Genomic DNA, 26,497 nt, shown 5'->3' with positions numbered 1-26,497 from the left:
CATGCGACACATGAACATACACCCCCACACATGAACACACAAACATACCTACACATCTATAAAATAACAAAAAATTGTTTTAATTTTTTAACTTCTTTACTGAATTAAATAAATTGCATTACTTTAAAATAAAATGTTATAAATAAAGGTAGAAAAATCTTTGTATAAGCAAAGAGAAGGTTTACACACAATTGTGTGAAATGTGTTCCATAGCCACTGAATACCTTTACTCTTAAAATTATAACTTAACATCTCTTATTTTTTTTAAAGTGAAGAACCAATATTAGAAGTATAGTTCTATGTACAGTTCTACAAAATATAATTCTAAGTACAGACACTAGTTGTGCTGGCTAGTTTCATGTCAAGGGTTATCAGAGAAGAGAGAGTCCTAATTGAGAAAATTCATCCATAATATCTGGCTGAAGTCAAGTTTATAAGACATTTTCTTAATTAATAATTGATAGGGGAGGGACAAGCCCATTGTTGGTGGGGCTACATGGGCCTTTTGGTCCTCCTGGGCTCTATAAGAAAGCAAGTTGAGTAAGCTATGGAAAACAAACCAGTGAGCATAAACTCTCCATGACCTCTGCATCGTCCCTGACTCCAAGTTCATGACCTATTTAAGTTCTGGTCCTGACTTCTTTCGATGATGAACTATGGAAGTATAAGCCCAACAAATAAACTCCTTTCTCCACAAGTTGCTTTGGTCATTGTGTTTCATGACAGCACTAGTAGCCCTAACTAAGACACTACTTTAATGGGTTTTTAAAATATCAATATATTTGTTTGGTTTGTGAAAATTAAATACTTGATAATTTTCTGCAGGATCATGATGGTTATTGTTTATAGTTTCTTAAAACTGTGACTATGGCTTATAAACTAATAATTTATTTATAGTCTAAATTTTGTGTAATTATAATTTGTGACAATTTACATGCTACAAAGTCACTGGCATTATTTCTCCAACTTAAAATTATTTGAAAACAATGGTCAAGAATGAAAATAACTGAAGAATTATAAACTAATCAGCAGACTATAAAATGCTTTCTTAATAACATAACTCATGATTGTGTTGAAATGGGTAACAAAAATACATGTTCTGGAATAAAAAATAACAATCATTTTTTTATTACTCATTCAAGCATTACTGACCAGCCAAACAGTATTCTGTGCAAAATAATCATTAAATTCAATCATCATTGACACTCTAGCTCATAAAAAGCACATTCATACAGATTTTTATAATATTGTTACTAATATTGGTTTTTGATTTCTGTGATGATAAACTATACAAATTTAATAGATTAAAACAACAAAAACAGACATCATGGGGGCAGCTTTGAAGTTTCACAAGTCCCCAAAATTTAGCAGTGTAACTTCCCTGACCCATCCAGCATAGCTTGGTCCTAGAAATCTGACTGGTGCAGTGAGACAATGAAGAAAGGGTGGACACACAGACACAGCCATAGAAGAGCTGAAATCAGGTAGGGCGAGCATGTTCTGATGGAGCTGCACTAACTAGAATCTTAGAGTGCTCATTAGGAGCAGTGCACAGGGACCAGGTAGATCACCTCAGTGGGAGACCTCTGAAAGTCAGCAGTCTCTGGCTGCAAGCATCCTGAAGTAGGAGGCTGAAGCTGCTATCTTTCACATAGACTGGGCAAGGTCAGCCTTGAGTAAACACTCCTACTTGTGTACACTGTCAGCATATTCTTACTCAGACCAGGAGAAGGTCTTACTCAGACCCTCCTCTGAGCTTCTATGGGGGAAGACTTTGACTTTGCCATGGGTCTGATGCACTGGGTCTTTACAGGGCTGTGCCCTTGCCAATCCAAGTTCACTCAGGAACTCATCTGCTATTTACACCAGCCAGGGATGTGTGAACCTACTGCTTATACATTCACTTGGGCTTCTTTATCTCCCCACACATTCCTTCAAGGGATCTGGCCAGAACCCATTTTCCAAACTTCTTCCAGATTTCAGAAGCCATTTGAACTATTCACATGACCCACATCACTTAAAACTTTTCTTTCTCTGTCACATCTGCTTCTCCAACTCTCCCAAGCACTGCAATAAGGCATGTGATGATTGCATTAGACTGTTGTTATCCAGAACCATTTGCCCATGTCAGCTCACCACAGACTATGTCTGCAAGTCTCTATTGTGGGGATGGGGTGACTACAGACTGTAAGAATTGTAGGGCTAGTGTACTACCTACACAATACAACACAGTAATATATTTTTACCTTGCTCTATAAATAATATATATGTATATATGTGGAACTCTTAACTTGTACTCTTAACTTGTCCAGGATATGTAAAATCAGGGACTAAATGGTGAAAGATACCTTCAGGCAACATATTAGAATTTGGACTATGGAAGCTTGGGATAGGGAAGTAGAATTCCTACATTTTTTGCCTGGATTCTAAGGACCCAAGAAATATTTAATTATGCTTTTCTGAATTTCAAGGGTAGAGAGTACTCTGTGCACTGTGGGGGTGCCTCTAACAACTGATCACCGAGACCTAGTGAGAACCCATGACTGGTGATGATTAAACTAAATGGTGACTTTTGGTGAGTCAGGCACTTTTCTAAGTGCTGTGTTTCCATCATCTAACTCAATAGACAAAAAAGGTAGGCGTCATTATTATTAATTCACAGAGGCAGAACATTAATCTTAATATAATTAAGTGACAAGTAACAAGCACAGGATTTCTGCTTTTAACCCCTAGAATACATTTCCATATAATATGAATCACTGTATCTAATTATACAATGCATGACAACTTATCCCCCTTTGACTATAGGCAAGTCATTGGGAGAGTTAGTTTAGGTGTCCCAGCTGTGCCATGATTGGAAGATTTGATCCAGCTAGAGAGCATGGCTGATGGTCAGTAAGGTGGTGTCAGAGGTGTTAGAAAAGAAATTCCCTCCACAAAGGTTCATAGATGCTTGAATCCCTCAGAATCTCCTGAGAGCATTCTTAAAATATGGAAGAAAAAGATAAAGTGTACATACAAGAACACATTTAGAGACCCAAGGGATTCTTGTTGGGTTATTTTTATCAACACATATTAGATATGCATAATTGTAAGATTCTTTCTTATATTTCCACAGACACAGACCATATCAATTTATTCTTCTGCTCTTCTTCTCCAGCACCCTTCCCAGTAACTAGTATTCAGTATTCTGCTTTCCAGTCAATTCTTTTCTGTTTTAGTGTCTATATCTGTAAAGAAGCATGCCATACTTGCCTTTCTGTGCCTCCCTTATCCTTTAGCATACTCGTCTGGATCCACCTCACTGTACAAATAACAGGATTTCATTTTCCTATATGTCTGAATAATGCCCTATTGTGTGTATATCCAATTTTTTATCCCATTCTCATTATCCAGGTACCCATTCATCTGTTAATGAGTGTGATGGTTTGAATATGCTTGTCCCAGGGATAGCACTATTAGGAGGTATGGCCTTATTGGGGTAGGTGTGGCCTCATTGGAGAAAGTGTCACTTTGGGCATGGGCTTTAAGACCCTTATCCTAGCTGCCTGGAAACTAATCTTCTCCTAGTGGTCTTCAGATGAAGATGTAGAACACTCAGCATCTCCTGCACCACACCTGCCTTGACATTGCCATGATGTACCCTTGGTGATAATGGACTAAAGTTCTGAACTTGTAAGGCAGCTCCAATTAAATGTTGACCTTATAAGAGTTGTCTTGGTCATGGTGTCTGTTCTCAGCAGTAAAACCCTAGCTAAGAAAAATGGTCATTTACTCTGACTGCAAATCTTAGGTATGAGACAATATCAATCACTTTCTTTTTTTAAAGTGTATGCATAGGAATTTTGCCTGTCTGTATTTATGTGCACTGTGTGTATACGCTGTGCACACAGAGACCATACGAGGGTATTGAATCTCCTGGAACTGGAGGTACATATGGTTGTTAACCATCATGTGGGTACTAGGAATTCAACCCATGTCCTCTGCCCTTAATCACTGTGTCATCTCTCCAACCCTATGATTTTAATTTTTAACAATTACCCTAATCAGAAATTAATACCCTGACCTGGAGACAGCACTTCAGAAACCCTGACTTGAAGAAGTTTCTTAGAGGAAAGAGACTTTTGGTGGATCAGAAGGAAGCCTAAACAATGTCTGCCATCATTTTCCCTCAGAGTTAAACTGCACCTCTGTTGTTAGTCCTTACAGAATTCAGATTTGTATCCTCACACTGTGATTCAACCCAAGCTTAGCATTCTGGTTGTTAATTTAATAGCTAGGAAGGAGAAAATGGGAAGATCATTCTATTGCAAATAGGAGGGAAAGCCTCGGGTTAAAGCAAAGAGCTGTGAGGAGAGGTAGAATATAAGGTGGAAGAGAAAAAGCTTCATTCAAAGAAACCCTAATGCCTCAAAAGTCATGGAAAAATACATAACTTTAAAGCTTGTTTTACAGTGTCAACAATTCAGCATGCACCATCACTTTTCATGTGTTTATGGATCAGTGTGCCTAGAATTTATGCAAATGGAGAGGAACAGCATGTGTCTCACTGTAACATCAGTTTTAGAGGCAATGACTTATTTCCAGACAACACTGAAATCTGAGCCAAAGTAGTCTTTTTCCCCCTAGATCATAAATTCCTAATTCCTAAATGCAAAGTAAGAAAAGTAACAAACCAAAGTCTTACTTTCACTGTTTCTTTTGGATCATCACTTCTCTCCTTTTCAGAAACAATGCATATTAGAATAGATACACTGTGTATTTTATCCCTGCTAAGACATTATTCCAAACGAGAAAACAAAATGAACCTACCAAAGGTCAATCTAGAGACTCTATGAATCAGCAATAGGTCAAGAAATGGGAGGTCTCATTTGCAGGAGGTTCCTCATCCCAGATGGTGGGTGAGCATGAAGAATTTATGAGACTGAGAGCTCTACTGAAAGGTGGAAAAGTAAACACAAACTTTCTTCTCCATCTAGAGCTGGAGCAGAAATAAAGACCCATTAAGTCTGTACAGAGACACATTCCATTTGAGCTGGGCTATCATCAAGCTGGCCAAAGGGACCACTAATACAAAGCAGTGTTTACACGAACCTGTTAAAGGGATAGGTGGAAGAATTGCTCCTTTAAATAGAAACTACCATTTTCCTTCCCAGAATTCCCATCCTCTACCACAGTCTTCACAAGTCTATCATTCCTCAAGGTTTGTCTGAATCTGACCTTGCTTTTGAGTCCTAACAAACAAAGCGACAACCTTTTCTTTTGCTTTTCACTTTTCCATCTCTTTCTTTCAGATGTCAGCTGGACTTTGGGTCTATTTATTCTGGTACTTTGGGTTTTCCTTGCTCTTTCTCTAAAGCTCAGCTCCCTGACATGTGATGGCTGTTCATACCTATAGCTCAACAGCTTAGCTGTTTCCTTCTCTCCCCACCCCCCTTTGGGCAATTGTGAAGACTTTCAAATCCTCTGTCCTGTAATCTTTTCCTTTAAACTCCAAGAAAATTGTCCCCGAGTCTCCATCCATGCCTCTGTTTGTTTGTGCTTTTTAATGAGACCAAGAACTCTGGAAGGGACTTTGTTTGGCCTGGTGTCATTTGGGATTTTCAATAAGGTCTAACAAATGGATTTCTCTTCTAGGATTCAGAGTAACTCTAACAACTCGCTGATCCTTGAAGTTTATACTAACTATACTGTTTTAATGAATGCCAAAAGTATCTGTCTGCACACATCTCCTTAGCTGTTGCTAATACCAGTTCCTATCTGCATGAGTGGTAAAGAGGGAAGATATTCCACCGCTATTCCAGAGACATGGCATGCTAGCTGTCTTGAGTATCTCCTTTCCCTAACTAGGACTGACTCTGACAATAACCTGCTAACTTAGCTTATACAAAGCTTTGTCCCAGTGTGGAACTAGCTGTCATACAATCTGTTCTTTATGTTGTGGGGCCATGGTGAAGACAATATTTACTATATACTCTTGCTTGATATTTTCCCACTGCCCCTATCTGCTTTCTGCTTTCCTTTTCCATAGACCCAACATTCCAGTTGGGCTGGGCCACCATCAAACTGGCCAAGGAACCAACTATAGTAACTCACTAAAGCAGTGGTTCTCAACTTTCCTCACGGTGACTCTTTAACACAGTTCCTCATGTTTTGAAGACTGCTAACCATAAAATTATTTTTGGCTGCCTCATAACTCTAACTTTGCTACTGTTATGAATCATAATGTGAAAATCTGTGTTTTCCCAGCGGTCTTAGGTGACCGCTGTTAAAGGATCATTCGAACCCTGAAAGGATTCATGACCCACAGGTTGAGAACTACTGCTCTAAAAAATTGTCCTCATCTTGGATTCTACTCAGGAGAGCCCCATTGAAGACACCTGTCCCCAGAAAGTCTTTCAAGAATGCTGACTTTAATGGTGGAGGGTCTGGAGTTTGACCAATTCCAGTGAGAAGCCTATCACTGGTGGTGACAAGCAGAGTCCTGGCTGTGCATACTTCTGACTTTTCCTGAGATGAGATACTAATGAGAAGGGATGCAATTGCTAGAAAAATAGCCAGGTTGTTTCAGAGACATGAAAAAATAAGAACTAGAAGAACAGAGGGATTAGTTGATGGTTGCTAAGCACCGTAGAGTAAGAAATAAAGACATGTTCACGCTATTAATCAAGAAATTAAAGCAAATGAGAGGACATCCTTATTAGCATTTAAATGGAGCTTCCTCTCCTCCAGGTGGATGGCAACCACAGGTAGAGGAGGGGTAGTATTTTATTATGAGCTGGGCTTCAGGGAACCCGTGTCTCAGTTTGGGCAGGTTTGGTATACAATCCTTGCTGGATGGTAGAAAAAGAGACCTTATCATTGGAGGGAAGGTCTGTGAAGACAAAGTTTCAAAGCTAGAACTCCATGGTTGCTTTGAGTTCTATGTGCGTACAAAAGCAGTAAATTCTCATTCAGTACAAGATAGAGTTATTCACACAAACACACACACACACACACACACACACACACACACACACAGTGTTACATGGACTAAAATGAGACAAGTAGCTTGAATGACATTTCTTTGAATGACATTTCTTGCCCTTTTTGGGATTTATGTCATCTCCTCCCATGACTCATAAGTATGGTCAAATATCAGTACAACCTGACTCAGGAAATGGTAGGTCAGCTTAAGCAAAAAGGAAATGATATATCTATAAGGTTTCCAACTTCAAGTATGGATATCGAACTACCCTTGGGTATTGTTAATGATTCCTGAGGAAAGCCAGACCAAGAGGAGTAGAATGAAAAGAGATATTTTGGTATGTTTTCACTGCAGTGAAACATCCCAATGACACAGGATTTAGCATCTTAGGAGATGGGGTATACTAGGTTATTGGCATGGCCTTTGAAAACTTGAGCAAAGGAAAGGCCTGCATATAGAGATGCCAGGATCACTGTACAAATGATGTATGCCATGAGAGCCTTAAAGTCTCAAAGAAGCATGCATGTAAGAAGGGCCCTATATGTATATATATATATATATATATATATATATATATATATATATATATGTAAGGCAGAAAACCCTATAACTGCCTGTATTCCCAAGAAGGTCCAGAAGCCAGTACCTTTATTAAAACAGTGAAACTGGAGGAAGATTTGTGCCACTCAAAAGTCTTGGGATAATGACAGACAGAAGATTATCGTAATAGGTGCAATAGTCTGTAAACAGTAGAGGCCAAGATATAGCATATACCCACTGAAAAGAGAGGACCAGCATGACTGTAACACAGAGGGCATTTATTTAATCTGCAATTATCAAGGCAGAACATTTATAGGAATGGTCCATATAATATTTGTTCTTTAGGAATAAGGTATATAGGCAGTGTCATAATATGCAGTTCCACACTGAAAATCTGTACGGTATATACTATTATACATATAAACTCTATGCTCCAGTATACTGCTCCTAGGCTATAAGCTGACACAGCATGTGACTACATAGAAACTGTGAAACAATAATAAGCACTTGTGCATTTAAACATATCTAAACATATAGCAACTGTAGTAAAAGTGACACAGGACTACTGGTCTCCAGTATAATCCTATTTAACACCTACTCTGCAAAAAGAGGGTGGACCGTGGAATATTGCAATAAATTAGTAATTAGATGTAATAGAGCATTTGACTACCATACATAAGACCTTAGGTACAATCCCCAATGCTGGAAAGAGAGAGAGGGAGACAGAGGCAGAGAGAGACAGACAGAGACAGGCAGACAGAGACAGAGACAGGAGAGAATAATGGAGGAATTGAAGAACGAAGGAAGGGAAAGATGTGCTCATGTGAACTGTACTATGCTAAGGAGGGAGGTAGGGAGAGAAGAATAAAAGAAACGAAGAAGGGAAGAAGACAGAAATTGAGAGGTGGAGGGAGGGAGGAGGAAAGGAGAGAGGGAGGAAATTACAATTAAGTTACTCAAACTAACTAAGCTGTAGCTTCAGTTAAGGCTGTTCTACCACATATGATTTATGAGAGATTAATCCATTCTTGTCCACCAACATGTCACCACTGAACATTGAATATTGTTTTCCTTTTTTATTCTTATCAGAAAGGAGACTGAGTTGCCATTCATAGGGACAAAAAGCAATGGACAACCAGGTACCAAAGTTAAATCAGGAACAGAGAAACCATCTAAACAACCCTATAATTCCTAAGGAAATAGAAGCAGTTATTAAAAGCCTCCCAATCAAAAAGAGCCCAGGACCAGATGGGTTCAGTGCAGACTTCTATCAGACGTTCATTAAAGACCTTATAACAATACTGTCCAAACTATTTCACAAAGTTGAAACAGAGCACTACAAAATTCCTTCTATGAAGCAACAATTACACTTATACCTAAACCACACAAAGACCCAACAAAGAAAGAGAACTTCAGACCAATTTCCCTTATGTATATCGACACAAAAATACTCAATAAAATTCTCAAAAACCGAATCCAAGAACATATCAAAATGATTATCCATCACGATCAAGTAGGCTTCATTCCAGGGATGCATGGATGGTTCAATATATGGAAATCCATTAACGTAATCCACTATATAAACAAACTCAAAGAAAAAAAACACATGATCACTTCATTAGATGCTGAGAAAACATTTGACAAAATTCAACACCCCTTCAGGATAAAAGTCCTGGAAAGATCAGGAATTCAAGGCCCATACCTAAATATAGTAAAAGCAATATACAGCAAAACAGTAGTTAACATTAAACTAAATTGAGAAACTTGAAGCAATCCCACTAAAACCAGGGACTAGACAAGGCTGCCCACTCTCTCCCTACTTATTCAATATAGTACTCAAAGTCCTAGTCAGAGCAATCAGACAATGAAAAGAGGTCAAAGAGATAAAATTTGGAAAGGAATAAGTAAAAATATCACTATTTGCAGATGATATGACCCCAAAAGTTTCACGATAGAACTAGTAAGCCTGATAAACAACTTCAGCAAAGTGGCAGGGTATAAAATTAACTCAAACAAATCAGTAGCCTTCCTCTACTCAAAGGATAAACAGGCTGGGAAAGAAAGTAGGGAAATGACACCCTTCACAATAGTCCCAGATAATATGAAATACCTTGGTGTGACTTTAACTAAGCAAGTGAAAGATCTGTATGACAAAAACTTCAAGTCTCTGAAGAAATAAAATGAAGAAGATATCAGAAGATGGAAAGATCTCCCATACTCATGGATTGGCAGGATTAATATAGTAAAAATGGCCATTTTGCCAAAAGCAATCTACAGATTCAATGCAATCCCCATCAAAATTTCAGCCCAATTCTTCATAGAGTTAGAAAGAGCAATTTGCAAATTCATTTGGAATAACAAAAAAAAGCCCTCAGGATGGCTAAAATATATATTCAACAATAAAAGAACTTCTGGGGGAATCATCATCCCTGACCTCAAGCAGTATTATAGAGCAATAGTGATAAAAAAACTGTATGGTATAGGCACAGAGACAGGCAGATAGATCAGTGGAATAGAATTGAAGACCCAGAAATGAACCCACACACCTATGGTCACTTGATCTTTCACAAAGGAGCTATATCCATCCAATGGAAGAAAGACAACATTTTCAACAAATGGTACTGGTTCAACTGGAGGTCAGCATGTAGAAGAATGCAAATTGATCCACTTTTATCACCCTGTACAAAGCTTAAGTTCAAGTGGTTCAAGGACGTCCTCATCAAATCAGATACACTCAAACTAATAGAAGAAAGAGTAAGGAAGAGTCTTAATCACATGGCACTGGGGAACAGTTCATGAACAAAACACCAATGTCTTATGCTTTAAGATCAAGAATCAACAAATAGGACCTCATAAAACTGCAAAGTTTCTGTAAGGCAAAGGACACTGTCTTTAGAATAAATGGCAACCAACAGATTGGGAAAAGATCCATTCCTACATCTGATAGAGGGCTAATATTCAAAATAGACAAAGAGCTCAAGAAATTAAACTCCAGAGAGCCAAATAACCCTATTGAAAATGGGGTTCAGATCTAAACAAAGAATTCACAGCTGAGGAATATCGAATGTCTGAGAAGCACCTAAAGAAATGTTCAACATCCTTAGTCATCAGGGAAATGCAAATCAAAAAAATCCTGAGATTCCACCTCACATCAGTCAGAATGACTAAGATAAAAACTCAGATGACAATGGATACTGGCGAGGATGTGGAGAAAGAGGAACACTCCTACACTGTTGGTGAGATTGCAAACTGGTACAACCACTGTGGAAATCAGTCTGGAGGTTCCTCAGACAATTGGACATTCCACTACCTAAGGATCCAGCTATACCTCTCCTGGACATATACCCAAAAGATGCTCCAACATATAACAAAGACACATGCTCCACTATGTTCATACAACCTTATTTATAATAGTCAGAAGCTGGGAAGAAACCAGATACCCTTCAAAATGTGGTACATCTATACAATGGATCAAAAACAATGATTTCATGAAATTCATAGGCAAATGGATTGAACTAGAAAATATCATCCTGAGTGAGGTAACCCAATCACAGAAAGACACACAAGATATGCACTCACTGATAAGTGGATATTAGCCCAAAAGATCGAATTACCTAAGACACAATACACAGACCACATGAAGCTCAAGAAAGATTACCAAAGTGTGGATTCTTCACTCCTTCTTAAAGAGGGGAACAAAAATATTCATAGGAGGGGGTATGGAGGCAGAGTTTGGAGCAGAAACTGAAGGAATGGCCATTCAGAGCCTGCCCCACATGTGCCCCATATATATATAGCCACCAAGACTAGATAAGATGGATGAAGCTAAGAAGGGCATGCTGAAAGGAACCATATATAGATCTCTCCTGAGAGACACAGCCAGAGCATGTCAAATACAGAGGTGAATGCTAGCAGCAAACCTCTGAACTGAGAACGGGACCCCTGTTGGAGGATTAGAGAAACGATTGAAAAAGCTGAAGAGGCTTGCAACTCCGTAAGTACAACAATGCCAACCAACCAGAACTCCCAGGGACTAATCCACTACCAAAAGACTGTACATGGACTGACCCATGGCTCCAACTGCATATGTAGGAGAGGAAGGCCTGGTTGGATACCAATGGAAGGAGAAGCGCTTGGTCCTGCCAAGGTTGGACCCCCAGTGCAGGGGAATGTTGTAGGGCAGGACAATGATGTGTATGGGGAGGGGAACACCCTTATAGAAGAAGGGATGGGGAATGGGATAGGGGGTTTATTTCTGGGAAACCAGGAAAGGGAGTAACATCTGAAATGTAAATTAAAAAATCCAATAAAAAATAGAAAAAAAAGAAGAAAGAAAGAGAGCAATGGACATTCACCCTCATTCCCTTAGGCTATGCTAATTCTCCTGTTGTCTGCCACAATGCTATCAGAATAGCCTTGCATGACTTGGACACTGCAGAACATCACACTGGTTCACTATATTGAGAATGACATATTAACTGTACCAAATGAAACAAAATACAGAAGTAGCCAGAGCTTTCACAGATGTAGGGTATTTGAAGTTTTAAGATGAGCATCCTGAATTATCTTTTCTGAAGTAAAATATTAGTTATTAATTGTTTCTCCATACTGAAAATGAGGCATTATATTTGGTAGCTGTTTTAAACTTGAGAAGCTGCATAGATTTTAAGAGGGTATCAAAATGATCCATGGGTCAGATAATATAAAGAAATGTTAGTGTCATGTGCAGCCCAGAGTGAGAAAGTTTCAAGATTGCTGTTTTATGGAGCTACAGTGGCAGCAAAATGTACACCTTTAGGGCTCTGTATCGAAGCTGAGACAGCTGTATCATGGAATCCACTGCCACTTCGGTGTAGTGCTCTGCAGGAGACAGTGTGCACCACCATATTTGTCTTCAGTTCAACATCCCTTGACAACATTCCTGCTTGCATTAGTCATTGTAGAAACATTTACAACAGAGAACTCGGCAGGAGATATAAACCAGGGTAATGTTTTCAGAGTTAATTAGAGAGCTTTGACAACACACCCTGGGTTCCACCAGAATCACCAAATCCTAGTCAGGTGACTCCAGCAGTAACTCACCATAACACGGAAGTTATATGGCTGAGACAGGATCCAGCAGTTTGCAAGGTATCGGGAAACTGAGCAAATACAATGCCCCCACACCCCTTGCCATGTGACACTATTGCAATTGTTTTCCCTTATTTCACATCTTTCGATTAGCTCATGGAATGTTTTCTGTTTCCGGTTGACAAGGGAGGGAAAAAAAACCCTAAGATTTGTTTATGGATGAATCAACTCTGTATGTGGGTGTAAGCTAAAAATGAATTGTTAAATGCACCACTGAGTACCTCTGAAAGCCACTGTTGGAAGTATCCTCGAGACACTAATATTTAGACTTAAATGGCTGACTGGTTAGGGTTTTGCCATAACTAAAGTTGGAGATAAATGAACAGCTATGGAGAAGAGGCATGTATGTCATTGGACCTACAGGAATGAGCACAATCTATGGGAACTGTTATACTGTGGGTTTCCATCTTGTACTGAGGATCAAGCCAATAGAATGTAGGCATGAAATAATAGCTTTTCAGGGAGGCTAATATGGGATTGAGTACAAGGAGTACGAGGCCTTCCTTGGCTTCAAAGGGAATCCAAGACTACCCTGAGTAACTTAACAATAGTAAAGAAAACATTTTAATTTAACTTAAGTTTTAAAAAATCTAGAAGGAAGAAAGGGATGGGACTAGCTTGATTCGTGGTCAAGGCATTAAGTCTTGGGTGACTCTTCCAGAACCAATAATCAAAACACACAATTCAGAAACAAATGTATCCTGGAGTCAAGAGCACTAGCTTCATAGAGCCTAAAGTATGGAATATGAAGTTACTAACTGTCTGCAAATTGCCAAATTTCAGTTTTACTTCTCACCCTTATTATACTGAGGGAATACAGTTGTTTTACTCATCCTGACTGAATTTCCTTGTCACTGTGTTACCTGGGCTGTTCAAACAGGTTTTCTCCTCTGCTCTTTGGACCGCTCCTCTTGTGGTGTTTGTCCTGTGTTTGCAATAGAAACTCATTTGAGGGTTCCACAACTCTTGTCTGTAAAGAAACTTTGAAACATGCAGCCCTTAATGGGATGACTCCATCAAATCCTTCTTGGGGTTTAGGGAAACCAAAGCAAGAGAGGACAGAAAGAGAATATGGGCCAGAGGGGATGGATAACACCGAGAAAACAAGACCTTCTAAATTGACAATATCTGCACATATATGAACACACAGAGACTGTGGCAGCATGCATTGGGCCTGCAGAGGTCTACACCAGATGAAGTCATACAGATGAAAGGAGAAGTGGACACATTTTCCCGTCCCCATCCCAGAAGCAATCTCCAACTGATCACCATGTGCAGCTGAAATTTTAGTTTTCTCCAACAGAGCTTCACTGGGCAAACAAACTGCTCTTGAGGACAGGCTGTATGCCCAGCAATAGATGATCAGCAGAAAATAGACCAGAGGGGACCTTTAGAGATTGCATGCCTTAAAATGTCATGTCAAGGCTTCCCTTTTTAAATCTTATTTTTAATTTTAGCTTTTATTTCATTTATATATTTTTCTTCTATTTTTTACTCTAAAAGTCATTTGTACACACACACACACTCACACACACACACACACACACACACACACACACACACAAATGACTTCCAATTTAGTGTTTTCATGAAATTCCTGAGTGTGCAAAGGAATGGTCTGTTTCTTGCTCCTTCTCTTCAGCTCTTTCCCTTCTGTTTGTTTGTTTTGTCCTATTCTGATATGTTCATTTCTGTTTTTATTTTATCTTTTTATTTTTTATTATTATCCTTAGAAGCCTGATTGTTTTCTAATGAGAGACAGAAAGGGAGTGGCTCAGGTGGATGGGAAGTGAAGAAGAACTGGGAGGAATAGAAGGATGAGAGATTGTAATAAAAATATATCATGTAAGAAAATAAATTATTTTCAGTGAAAGACAAAATAACAAATATGAGTAGTAGTTTGCTCTAAAGTAATTCATTAAATTGATTTTCTTAATTGAACATTGAACTGCCTGAGGATCCAGCTATACCTCTCTTGGGTATATACCCAAAAGATGCCCCAACATATAAAAAAGACACGTGCTCCACTATGTTCATCGCAGCCTTATTTATAATAGCCAGAAGCTGGAAAGAACCCAGATGCCCTTCAACAGAGGAATGAATACAGAAAATGTGGTACATCTACACAATGGAATATTACTCAGCTATCAAAAACAATGACTTTATGAAATTCATAGGCAAATGGTTGGAACTGGAAAATATCATCCTGAGTGAGGTAACCCAATCACAGAAAAACACACATGGTATGCACTCATTGATAAGTGGCTATTAGCCCAAATGCTTGAATTACCCTAGATGCCTAGAACAAATGAAACTCAAGACAGATGATCAAAATGTGAATGCTTCACTCCTTCTTTAAAAGGAGAACAAGAATACCCTTGGCAGGGAAGAGAGAGGCAAAGATTAAAACAGAGACTGAAGGAACACCCATTCAGAGCCTGCCCCACATGTGGCCCATACATATACAGCCATCCAATTAGACAAGATGGATGAAGCAAAGAAGTGCAGGCCGACAGGAGCCGGATGTAGATCGCTCCCAAGAGACACAGCCAGAATACAGCAAACACAGAGGCGAATGCCAGCAGCAAACCACTGAACTGAGAATAGGACCCCCATTGAAGGAATCAGAGAAAGAAGTGGAAGAGCTTGAAGGGGCTCGAGACCCCTTATGACCAACAATGCCAAGCAACCAGAGCTTCCAGGGACTAAGCCACTACCTAAAGACTATACATGGACTGACCCTGGACTCTGACTTCATAGGTAGCAATGAATATCCTAGTAAGAGCACCAGTGGAAGGGGAAGCCCTGGGTCCTGCTAAGACTGAACCCCCAGTGAACTAGATTGTTGGGGGGAGGGCGGCAATGGGGGGAGGATGGGGAGGGGAACACCGATAAGAAAGGGGAGGGGGGAGGGGGATGTTTGCCTGGAAACCGGGAAAGGGAATAACACTCGAAATGTATATAAGAAATACTCAAGTTAATAAAAAAAAATTGTTTTTCTTTCTGGAATGAAAGTTTTTGAGTGATCATCTGGATATTTATAGTGGTTTGCATGAGAGCATCTTCATTAGGCCAAAAGTTTTGAACACTTGTCCCCAGTTAGTTTCCAGTCTTGCTGGAGGAAGTATTGTCATTGCATTTGGCCTTGGGTGTTTAGAGTCTCCTCTCCACATCAGTTTGTTCTTTCTGCTTCTTGCTCCTGTTTGAAAATGACAGTTCTCAGCTTCCTGTTCCTGTCACCATGTCTACTACTTGTTGTGACGCCTCCTCACCATGATGTGGCTTATCCCTACAGACCTATAGTCTGAGGCTTTCATCCATTAAAAAAAACCCAAATAATATAATAAATAAATAGATAGATAGATAGATAGATAGATAGATAGTTGACAGATAGATGACAGATTTAGATTGATAAATAAAATGGGATCCACTAAGTAGGATCCACTAACAGAAAGATATAACAAGGAAGTAAAAATGCTTTTGATTCATTTTTAAGTTTTTTTTCTGAATGCCCAAAGGGGCATTGAGTTGGTGCTGAGAATGGCTTAGTAGACCCAGCAGTAAGATTGGACTGCTGGAATCCTGGCAATTCTTCTGAGGAGTGACTGTACTCCTGCCATGATGCTAAATGAAAGGTGAAAGGGTTAAAGGTTAGGGAAGTTAAAAGAAGAATCTCTATGCTGTCCCTTCCAGGGGTCATGAATGCCCACCTTATCCCAGACTCCTCCTACCTCTCAGTTTACATCCAGCAAGAAGGGGTGATTAAATATTTGCTGCTATTTCTGGAAGGATAAACTGGTTGTGCACAGTACAAGCCTTCTCTCTAATCCCCTCACTGAATAGGGTTTCTTTGGAGTGTCCCATCCTGGCTGTGCAGAACTAAGACTTCTTCTTTATTTACATAGGATGTGGAAGGGAACTCAGATCCAACACCTCCTACTGCTGAGTGGCAATTTTATCTACATTTACATATAATGTATATAATAATTATGTGTGACATGTAATATGTCTAATAAATATACATATATTGGTTATATATAATAATAATGGCTTCAAAATAGTCATCAATTGCTAGCCCCTGCACTATATACACATGAATATTTTCTGTAACTCTCATAACAAGTCTGAAAAGTGGAATTATCACCACTTGGTTCATTTAAAGAAAGAAGGCAGCATGATAGAAGTCACCTTCTAAAACTGGACTTTGATGATGCATTAGTTACCTTTCCATTGCTGTGATGTAAGGCCTTAACAAAAGCAACTTAGGGGAAGGAAGAATTTATTTTGCCTAATAGTTCCAGAGACTCTAGAACTGTAACTACAGTTCATCATGGTAAGAAAGGCATGGCAGCATGATTGTGAGGCTGACCTGGGAGTCAGGGAGCAGAGCAACTATATTTCATCTGCACAGAGAGAAAGAACAGGAAATGGGGCCAGGCTAAAAATCCTGCCTCATAGCCTGTCTCATGACAGATCTCTGTTGGGGTTTGGTCTGGTGCTATGTTTATAAATACTAAGTTTGTAACCCCAAGATCTGCTTGCTGTCTAGATGAGAGAATTTTCATGTACACTGGCCTTTGTTGTGTAAACCTTGCTTGCCAATTTAAAGTTAAGTTAATAAAATGCAAGAACATGTGATTGGGCAGTAGAGAGAGAAAAGTGGGACTTGAGGATTGAGTGAAGGGTCTCAGGAAAAACCAAGGAGGAAGGAGAAAGGAGATGGAGTGAGGAGGAAATCAGTATGAGGTCAGATGGATCATGATGAGCCTATGGACATAAGTGGATCCTGAGGACAGGCTATTGGAATGAATCAGCCCAGGTGAGACTCAGACATCAAGTAATAAGGGACATACAGCTGGTATGTAAGTGAGAATAGCTCAGAACCTGCCTAACCTAGACTTAAGCTTGTCAATAAAATACCAGGTTTTTGTGTCTTTTATATGGGCTAGCTAGAATATATAATTCATTTACATATATCCTTCAGTAAGGCTTCTTCTCCTAAAGATTCCACATCCTTCTCAATGAGCACCATCAGTTGGGGCCCAAATGTTCAAACACGGGAGCCTATGAGGGACTTTCCCCATCCAAACCACAGGCTTTCTCCATAATAAATAAAACCAGTTTGTATCCCAGGCCTTTGGCCACCTAACCTAGCTCTCATCCAGAGGAGTTATATGTGAGTTAGTTTTTCATATTTATCTTTATTCCTCCTCTGGCATTGACTCTATATAACATACATTGACCCATCTTTATGACTTTAGCATCCTGGTAAGGAATTCAAAGTCAGTTTCTTATGCTTTGATTATTGCTGAAGCAATTATAGCACCAGGAGTCCTGCCCTCATGATCCTCAGTTCAGAAAAGTTGTCAGCAAACTGAATAGCAAGCCAATCTATACCACTGCCTATTTCTGTAAACACAGTTTTATTGAAACACAACATACTTTCTCATTTGCACACTGTTGTCTGTGGCTACTTTGACAAAACAGCAGCAGTGTTGAATAGTTATAACAGACCTTGAAACTCAACACTGAAAATATTTACTGCCTGGCACTTTATGACAAATACTAGCTGACAGCTGGTCCAGACATGGGATTGATGCCATATTCTCGGTATTCTGAGAGGTAAGTATAATTATTTGTCACACATGAGCCTAGGCTGTCTTCCATACCCAGTGAATTTTCATCAGCTTAATGGCAGTGATGCTAGCGGGAGCCTTACTGACTCGCTTCTAATCAAGTCCCCTAATCAAAATCCTTTACCAGCAATTCCAGCAGTCAACTATCAATATCCCAATAGACTCCTTTTCAAAGAATGCATGTAAAAGCTTTCATTTGCTTAAATTTAAAAGTAAATTTAGAGACAGTGATTGAATTTTCTTATACTTATAAAGAAGATAAATAAAGGAAAATTAACATGTTATAAATGAGTTAGTAACATGCGTTAGGTGACTGTGGAAGACAAACATTGTATCATTTTCAATTCCATTTCTCCCGATACCATTAATCCCAGCATAAGCTACTGATACTTGAGACACGGTGTGTTGGTTATTCTCTCACTGATATGAGCAAATATCCAACAGGAAACAACTTAAGTATGACGGGCCTGTTGTGGTTTATGGCTTATGAAGGGATAGAGTAAATCATGGCACAGAAGGCAGGATGGTAGGTACAATCCGGGGTTGGATGATCACATTGTATCTGCAGTCAGGAAGCTCAGACTGAATCAACAGTGGGACCATGCTACAAAACTCTAAATTCTGCCAAAGTCAACCACTTCTTCCAGTGAGCCTGCATGTCCTAAAGGTTATACAACTTTCCCAAACAGTGACACCAACTTGGGACCAAGTGTTCAAAAAATGCATAATGGGGCCACTTCACATTCAAACTCAAATATTCTGCCCCTGGACCAATAGGCTCAAAGACATCTTAGGATGCAAAATGCATTCATTCCAACTTCAAAGTTTCCATAATTTTTAGCAATCACAATATTGTTCAAAAATCAAGTGTCTTCTGAGAGTCCAAGCAATTCTGTCCTGGGTAGTTTCTATCAGTTTGACACAAGTTAGAGTCATTTGGGAAGAGAAAATCTCAATTGAGAAATTGCCCCCACAAAATTGACCTGTGGGCAAACCTATGGTATCTTATCTTGGGTGGGTAGAGTCTTGCCTTTAAGGCATCCTTCCTAGCCCCAGTGGAAAACACACCGGTTTCTTTTGAATGGTGCTAATCTCTGACAATTACAGCTGCTTTCTCAGCTGTGTTTTCTACAACTCTGAATTCATACCTTTGCCTACAGAGAGGCATATTTGAACATCTTTGTGCTCCCTCATTGCTTTCCTTTGCTCTAGACCAGAATGGCAGTCAACTATAACTTTCACACAGCCTGAATATTATCCTGTCTTGAAATGTCATCAGTCCTCCATCAAATTCATTAGGCCATTATTTTCTCTTACTTTTTTTATTTTTGAGTTTTTAATATAAACACAACATTTCTCCCTTCTTGTCCCTCCCTCCAAACCTTTCAGAATACCCTTTCCCACTCTCTTTCAAATTCATGGCTTCTTAACTGTTATTACAAGCATATATATTTATGTGTATGAAAATATATTCCTAAGTATAACCTGCTTAGTCTGTTACTGTTTTTTGCATGTATGTTTTCAGGGCTGACCATTTAGCACTCCATAACAAATTGGTGTAATCTTCCCACCAAAGGAGGGAAAGTCACCTCTCCTGCTCTAAGATTTCTTCAGTTGACTGTGTGAGGAGTTACAGAAATAAAGTCTCACCAATATGACTGCCCAAAAGTGAGCTGAATGAGAACAACACGCCAAAGCAGTCAGAGAAGAAGCCATGTGCCTCAACCCTGCATAAAGTGCATTACTCTGAGTGTAACCTCACTCAGCCTCTCAGAACACAGCCAGACTCTTTGCCAGAATTTAATAGGATTTAATGGCCTTATAGTCTGTCTATCTCTCATTTTCCTGTAGAGTCTGTTTCCCTCTGCAGCCTCATAAGATGAACCTTCACTGTCTGCCTTTCTCTAGGGATTCTGGTCCTCTGAAACCCTAACAGAATGACCCAAGAAGTTATACTTACAGTCTTCCAGGGCTTTGACAGCCCACATTTCTAAGTTTTCTACATTCATTCTGAAGATCAAATGGTCAGAGTTACCATAGCAACAGCTCCAATCTTGGTACTGGTTTTTGGTTCTAGCTACTTGTTCCCTTATGACCTGATAGTTAAAAAGAAACAATGTGAGGAAGGACGAGTTCATTTTGACTTAGAGTTCAAGAAAGGATGTCTTGCAATAATTTTCTTGTGCCCTGTGTAAAATTTGTCTTTGTATTACTCAAATGTTGACTTCTGTACCATTTGGTGGCCTATAGCAGGGCAGGAAACAAAAAGTGGGATGTCCACATAGAGATGGCAACTCTTAGGAAGAATTAGTAGAGGTAGTGGCAAAAGATGGCTGGGTTATTAAATTATACAAGCCAGTTGGAAACAAGCCTAAGCTATAAGGCCTAAGCATTCATAAATAAATATAAGTGTCTGTCATTATTGGAAGCTGGCAATAAAGATGCAGTGCATCCTAGAAGTACGGAGTAGTGGCAGAATCACGAGACACTTTGTCACTCTGCATTGAATCTGCAGTTAGAAAGCACATAATGCACATCTGCATCTAGGAAGCATGTGATGTGCAAGGAGAGACACTGAGCTGCAGAGCAGCAAGGCCCGACCCCAGCCACTGATGTTCCCCAAGCTGGGATATAACTTTTAAAGATCCCGCAGCCCCTGTAAATAGCACTACCAACCTGGGATTGAATGTTCTGACACATCAGTCTACACGGGATATTTCCCATTCAAACCACATGTGGGTTCTACTTTTTTTTTTTTTTTTTTTTCTTTTTTTTTTTTATTAACTTGAGTATTTCTTATATACATTTCGAGTGTTATTCCCTTTCCCGGTTTCCGGGCAAACATCCCCCTCCCCCCTCCCCTTCCTTATGGGTGTTCCCCTCCCAACCCTCCCCCCATTGCCGCCCTCCCCCCATAGACTAGTTCACTGTGGGTTCAGTCTTAGCAGGACCCAGGGCTTCCCCTTCCACTGGTGCTCTTACTAGGATATTCATTGCTACCTATGGGGTCAGAGTCCAGGGTCAGTCCATGTATAGTCTTTAGGTAGTGGCTTAGTCCCTGGAAGCTCTGGTTGCTTGGCATTGTTGTACTTTTGGGGTCTCGAGCCCCTTCAAGCTCTTCCAGTTCTTTTCAAATGGCTTACTGACCAATGATCAAACGTAGAGAAACTAAACTTTATTGGCTACCTTTAAAAGAGGTTTTTTTTTCCTAAGCTAAGTGTCATATTGAATAACCAGCTCAATCCTTTCAATAGCCCACGTGGTATGAATTATATCTCTCTTTGTTAGTACAAACAGAACTATTGAACTTGGGGAGATAAGTAAGCATTCCCCAAACTAAGAGTCGAAATTGATACTTCTAAGAAAAAGGCAATACTACAGTTGTTAACTATATTTTATGTGATACATTTTATTCATTCTGTTATGTAAACTGATAATGTGATATATAGATTACCTCTCACCACAGCTAGACATCAGCTGGTGGTGGATGACCTTAGGGGGTTCTTGAGGAAGACTCTGGGAATAAAGGGAAACTGGATATTTTAGGAAATGGATCCTAGTTAACTGACATGGAATCATTTTAGTAATTAACAAGAGGTACAACATTTCACATTGCTGAAACATAGATCAGTAAGCTTTAATATTCTAAATCTTAATTTTTGTAGGAGCACAAACACAATTACTTACCTGAGTTGTGTGGCCAAGAAAACTATGGGGACACATATCCCCTCTAGTTTTCAATAAACAGCTAACACAGTGGCATCTGTGATGTGAACTCAGATGAGGGGCAGATGGAGCCTGGCAATTCTACAAATTTAAACAAGACTTTCTACACTGTCAGAGTGCTTTTCTACCACACACACACTTTTTGGTGAACACTTTCACACTGCCAGTTGTGACACCTGAAGTTTTGAGAATCTGATTCTTAGTAGATTAAACCCAGATCAAAGATTCCCTGCCTCAGCAGAGCTTGGCATTTAGTGAGGGTAAATACACACTATAAGAAGACACAAAACGTAATGACTTATTAAAATGATGTCATGCAATAATTGGTTTTCTCAGCCTCTCTCTATAATAAGTTATTTTAAAACTGGATTTTAAAGTAGCACATTATTATAATTTTAAATTACATAAATTAGTACATTTTTATTTTAAAAAAGCTCACCATTTTATATAAACAATTCATTATTGAAGAATACTTGAAATAAAAAGGATTGATGACTAAGTACATGTTAAAACATATATCTGAAGAGAAGTCATGGAACAATTTTATCCAGAGCTCTATGATTTTTATTTTCTTGGTAACCATTTCAACACGTTTGAAATAGGCCCTTTCACAAATACAGTAAAAGAGCCACTCTTAACAAAGTTCTCCTTCTTCTAATGCATGTAGGTGTATGCCACTGTGTGTTTGTATATATGTAGGTGCCCAGGGAGGCAGAGGTCAATGCCTGAGGTCATCCTCTGGACATTGTTCAATACCTCTAAGGTAAGAATATCTCATGTGCCTCACCATTTAGGCTAGGCTGACTGGCCAAATAATTCCAGAGATCCCCCTGTCTCTGCCTATCCCAGTGCTGAGATTATTAGGAGCATGGGCCACCCAAAGCATTGTATTTAAATTGAGTCCTGGGGATCTTATTCAAGTCCTGAAACTTGAGATATAGGCATTTTATGCACTGGGCCCTCACTCCAGCTCTCATAGCATGACTCTCCTGTTTTGATTCATAATGAAGTGTTTTCTACCAAAATAAATCCTGAGATTTGAAAGCTATGGTTATACTTTTAAAAGCTACGGGTATGCGCAGAGCAGAGCAACAAAAACGTTTAAAGATTATCCAATGGCGTGATGGAATACAATTCTGCTCTTCTGAACTAACAGTTATTAACACACGCTAAGCCAATTTTTAGTGACCCAATAGATCAAAGAGTGTGAGTTTGCTTTATGCTTGACAGTGTTGCAAATGCATCCCACTCTCCCTTCAGTGGGCTCTATGTAAGGAAGGCACACTTCTTCCCCCCTCAAGATGCAGATACTCTTGCCATGGTTTAAAAGGTTTCACCCTGCTACCCAAGGGAAGCAAGTTCTCCAGAAATCAACGGTCTGGTCTAGTCTACAGACATCGACTGCGGTTTTGACAACACAATTGTATTTGAAGTAATTACAAGATCAGATTTAGCATTGGTGTCAGTGTCTGAGGCTACTCACCACTCCTGGCTTACAGTTGTTATAGCAATGCTGGGAAGTGTCGTCAAAGGTAGCGTGGTTGGCCTGGAAATGCCATCTCCCTCAGGTGTCCTTGCCCTTTCACTTTGTCTCTGGGACAATGGTGGCAACTGTAAGTTTCCTGAACAGCACCTTCTGCCTCTCCAGAGGTCAATCCCAAGGGTATAACTGGAAGAACTGTAGGATTTACTCAAGCTACATTCAAAATAGTCCTTAAGATTCTGGAGGAAACAAAGAGAAAGAAAACAAAAAGTTGTGAAACTCAGATGTCTAAATAACAGAATTAAATAAGAACCCAAATGATCCAATGGTCACTGAAGAAGGCCTGATTCATTATCTCACAATCAATACGATTCTGAACTTGACATCAGAAGCCTAAGAAACAACAAACAGGATGGATGAGGGCAGGGCCAAGCTGCTTTCTACCTTTTGTACAAACCAAGCAGTTTCATGTTCTTAGAGATCTATAGATTCACAGGCAATGTTTACCAGGAAGTACCATATGGAAGGTTTCATTCTTTTCCATTCTATTTCTCTCCACCCTCTATTTGTTAAATTTGATAAATTGATAATATATTTTAGAAATCAATTTATCATTTTGGCATACACTAATAAACTATAAATAAATATGAAATTGCTTATTTTTAAAGCAGAAAATTATCTGTGTTAAGATATCAGAGTGTGTTCTCTGCACCCAAATCCCGTGGGAGGGAGAGCTAAACCTTCAGAGAGGCAGACAAGCCTGGGAAACCAGAAGAGACTGCTCTCTGCACACACATCTCGGACGCCAGAGGAAAAAGCCAAAGACCATCTGGAACCCTGGTGCACTGAAGCTCCCGGAAGGGGCGGCACAGGTCTTCCTGGTTGCTGCCGCTGCAGAGAGCCCGTGGACAGCACCCCACGAGCGAACTTGAGCCTTGGGACCACAGGTAAGACCAAATTTTCTGCTGCAAGAAAGCTGCCTGGTGAACTCAAGACACAGGCCCACAGGAACAGCTGAAGACCTGTAGAGAGGAAAAACTACACGCCCGAAAGCAGAACACTCTGTCCCCATAACTGACTGAAAGAGAGGAAAACAGGTCTACAGCACTCCTGATACACAGGCTTATAGGACAGTCTAGCCACTGTCAGAAATAGCAGAACAAAGTAACACTAGAGATAATCTGATGGCGAGAGGCAAGCGCAGGAACCCAAGCAACAGAAACCAAGACTACATGGCACCATCGGAGCCCAATTCTCCCATCAAAACAAACATGGAATATCCAAACACACCAGAAAAGCAAGATCTAGTTTCAAAATCATTTTTGATCATGATGCTGGAGGACTTCAAGAAAGACGTGAAGAACTCCCTTAGAGAACAAGTAGAAGCCTACAGAGAAGAATCGCAAAAATGCCTGAAAGAATTCCAGGAAAACATAAATAAACAAGTAGAAGCCCATATAGAGGAGACACAAAAATCCCTGAAAGAATTCCAGGAAAACATAAATAAACAAGTAGAAGCCCATAGAGAGGAGACACAAAAATCCCTGAAAGAATTCCAGGAAAACACAATCAAACAGTTGAAGGAATTAAAAATGGAAACAGAAGTAATCAAGAAAGAACACATGGAAACAACCCTGGATATAGAAAACCAAAAGAAGAGACAAGGAGCTGTAGATACAAGCTTCACCAACAGAATACAAGAGATGGAAGAGAGAATCTCAGGAGCAGAAGATTCCATAGAAATCATTGACTCAACTGTCAAAGATAATGTAAAGTGGAAAAAGCTACTGGTCCAAAACATACAGGAAATCCAGGACTCAATGAGAAGATCAAAACTAAGGATAAAAGGTATAGAAGAGAGTGAAGACTCCCAGCTCAAAGGACCAGTAAATATCTTCAACAAAATCATAGAAGAAAACTTCCCTAACCTAAAAAAAGAGATACCCATAGACATACAAGAAGCCTACAGAACTCCAAATAGATTGGACCAGAAAAGAAACACCTCCCCTCACATAATTGTCAAAACACCAAACGCACAAAATAAAGAAAGAATATTAAAAGCAGTAAGGGAAAAAGGTCAAGTAACATATAAAGGCAGACCTATCAGAAATACACCAAACTTCTCACCAGAAACTATGAAGGCCAGAAGATCCTGGACTGATGTCATACAGACCCTAAGAGAACACAAATGCCAGCCCAGGTTACTGTATCCAGCAAAACTCTCAATTAACATTGATGGAGAAACCAAGATATTCCATGACAAAACCAAATTTACACAATATCTTTCTACAAATCCAGCACTACAAAGGATAATAAATGGTAAAGCCCAACATAAGGAGGCAAGCTATACCCTAGAAAAACCAAGAAACTAATCGTCTTGGCAACAAAACAAAGAGAATGAAAGCACACAAACATAACCTCACATCCAAATATGAATATAACGGGAAGCAATAATCACTATTCCTTAATATCTCTCAATATCAATGGCCTCAACTCCCCAATAAAAAGACATAGATTAACAAACTGGATACACAACGAGGACCCTGCATTCTGCTGCCTACAGGAAACACACCTCAGAGACAAAGACAGACACTACCTCAGAGTGAAAGGCTGGAAAACAACTTTCCAAGCAAATGGTCAGAAGAAGCAAGCTGGAGTAGCCAATCTAATATCAAATAAAATCAATTTCCAACTAAAAGTCATCAAAAAAGATAAGGAAGGACACTTCATATTCATCAAAGGAAAAATCCACCAAGATGAACTCTCAATCCTAAATATCTATGCCCCAAATACAAGGGCACCTACATACGTAAAAGAAACCTTACTAAAGCTCAAAACACACATTGCACCTCACACAATAATAGTGGGAGATTTCAACACCCCACTCTCATCAATGGACAGATCATGGAAACAGAAATTAAACAGTGATGTCGACAGACTAAGAGAAGTCATGAGCCAAATGGACTTAATGGATATTTATAGAACATTCTATCCTAAAGCAAAAGGATATAACTT

The 26,497-nt window shown here is 39.4% G+C and overlaps 1 protein-coding gene across 2 annotated transcripts in view; it reads right to left on the bottom strand.

Moving 5' to 3' along the window:
- Pde4b (phosphodiesterase 4B) overlaps positions 1-26,497 on the bottom strand; it is a 576,426-nt gene that overhangs the window by 435,143 nt on the left and 114,786 nt on the right. For both annotated transcript variants that reach the window (XR_015687514.1, NM_001398935.2), the window contains 1 exon segment: positions 23,483-23,721. Coding sequence is in view for 1 of the 2 variants with exons in the window: in NM_001398935.2 (NP_001385864.1) it covers positions 23,483-23,721 (239 nt within the window). In the remaining variant the exon portion in view is untranslated.

The sequence above is a fragment of the Rattus norvegicus genome, chromosome 5 (assembly GCF_021556685.1).
Source record: "Rattus norvegicus strain SHRSP/BbbUtx chromosome 5, alternate assembly SHRSP_T2T, whole genome shotgun sequence".
Classification (NCBI taxonomy): domain Eukaryota; kingdom Metazoa; phylum Chordata; class Mammalia; order Rodentia; family Muridae; genus Rattus; species Rattus norvegicus.
Note: the sequence above shows the minus strand (reverse complement) of the source record. Positions and strands in the feature narration are given on the sequence as shown.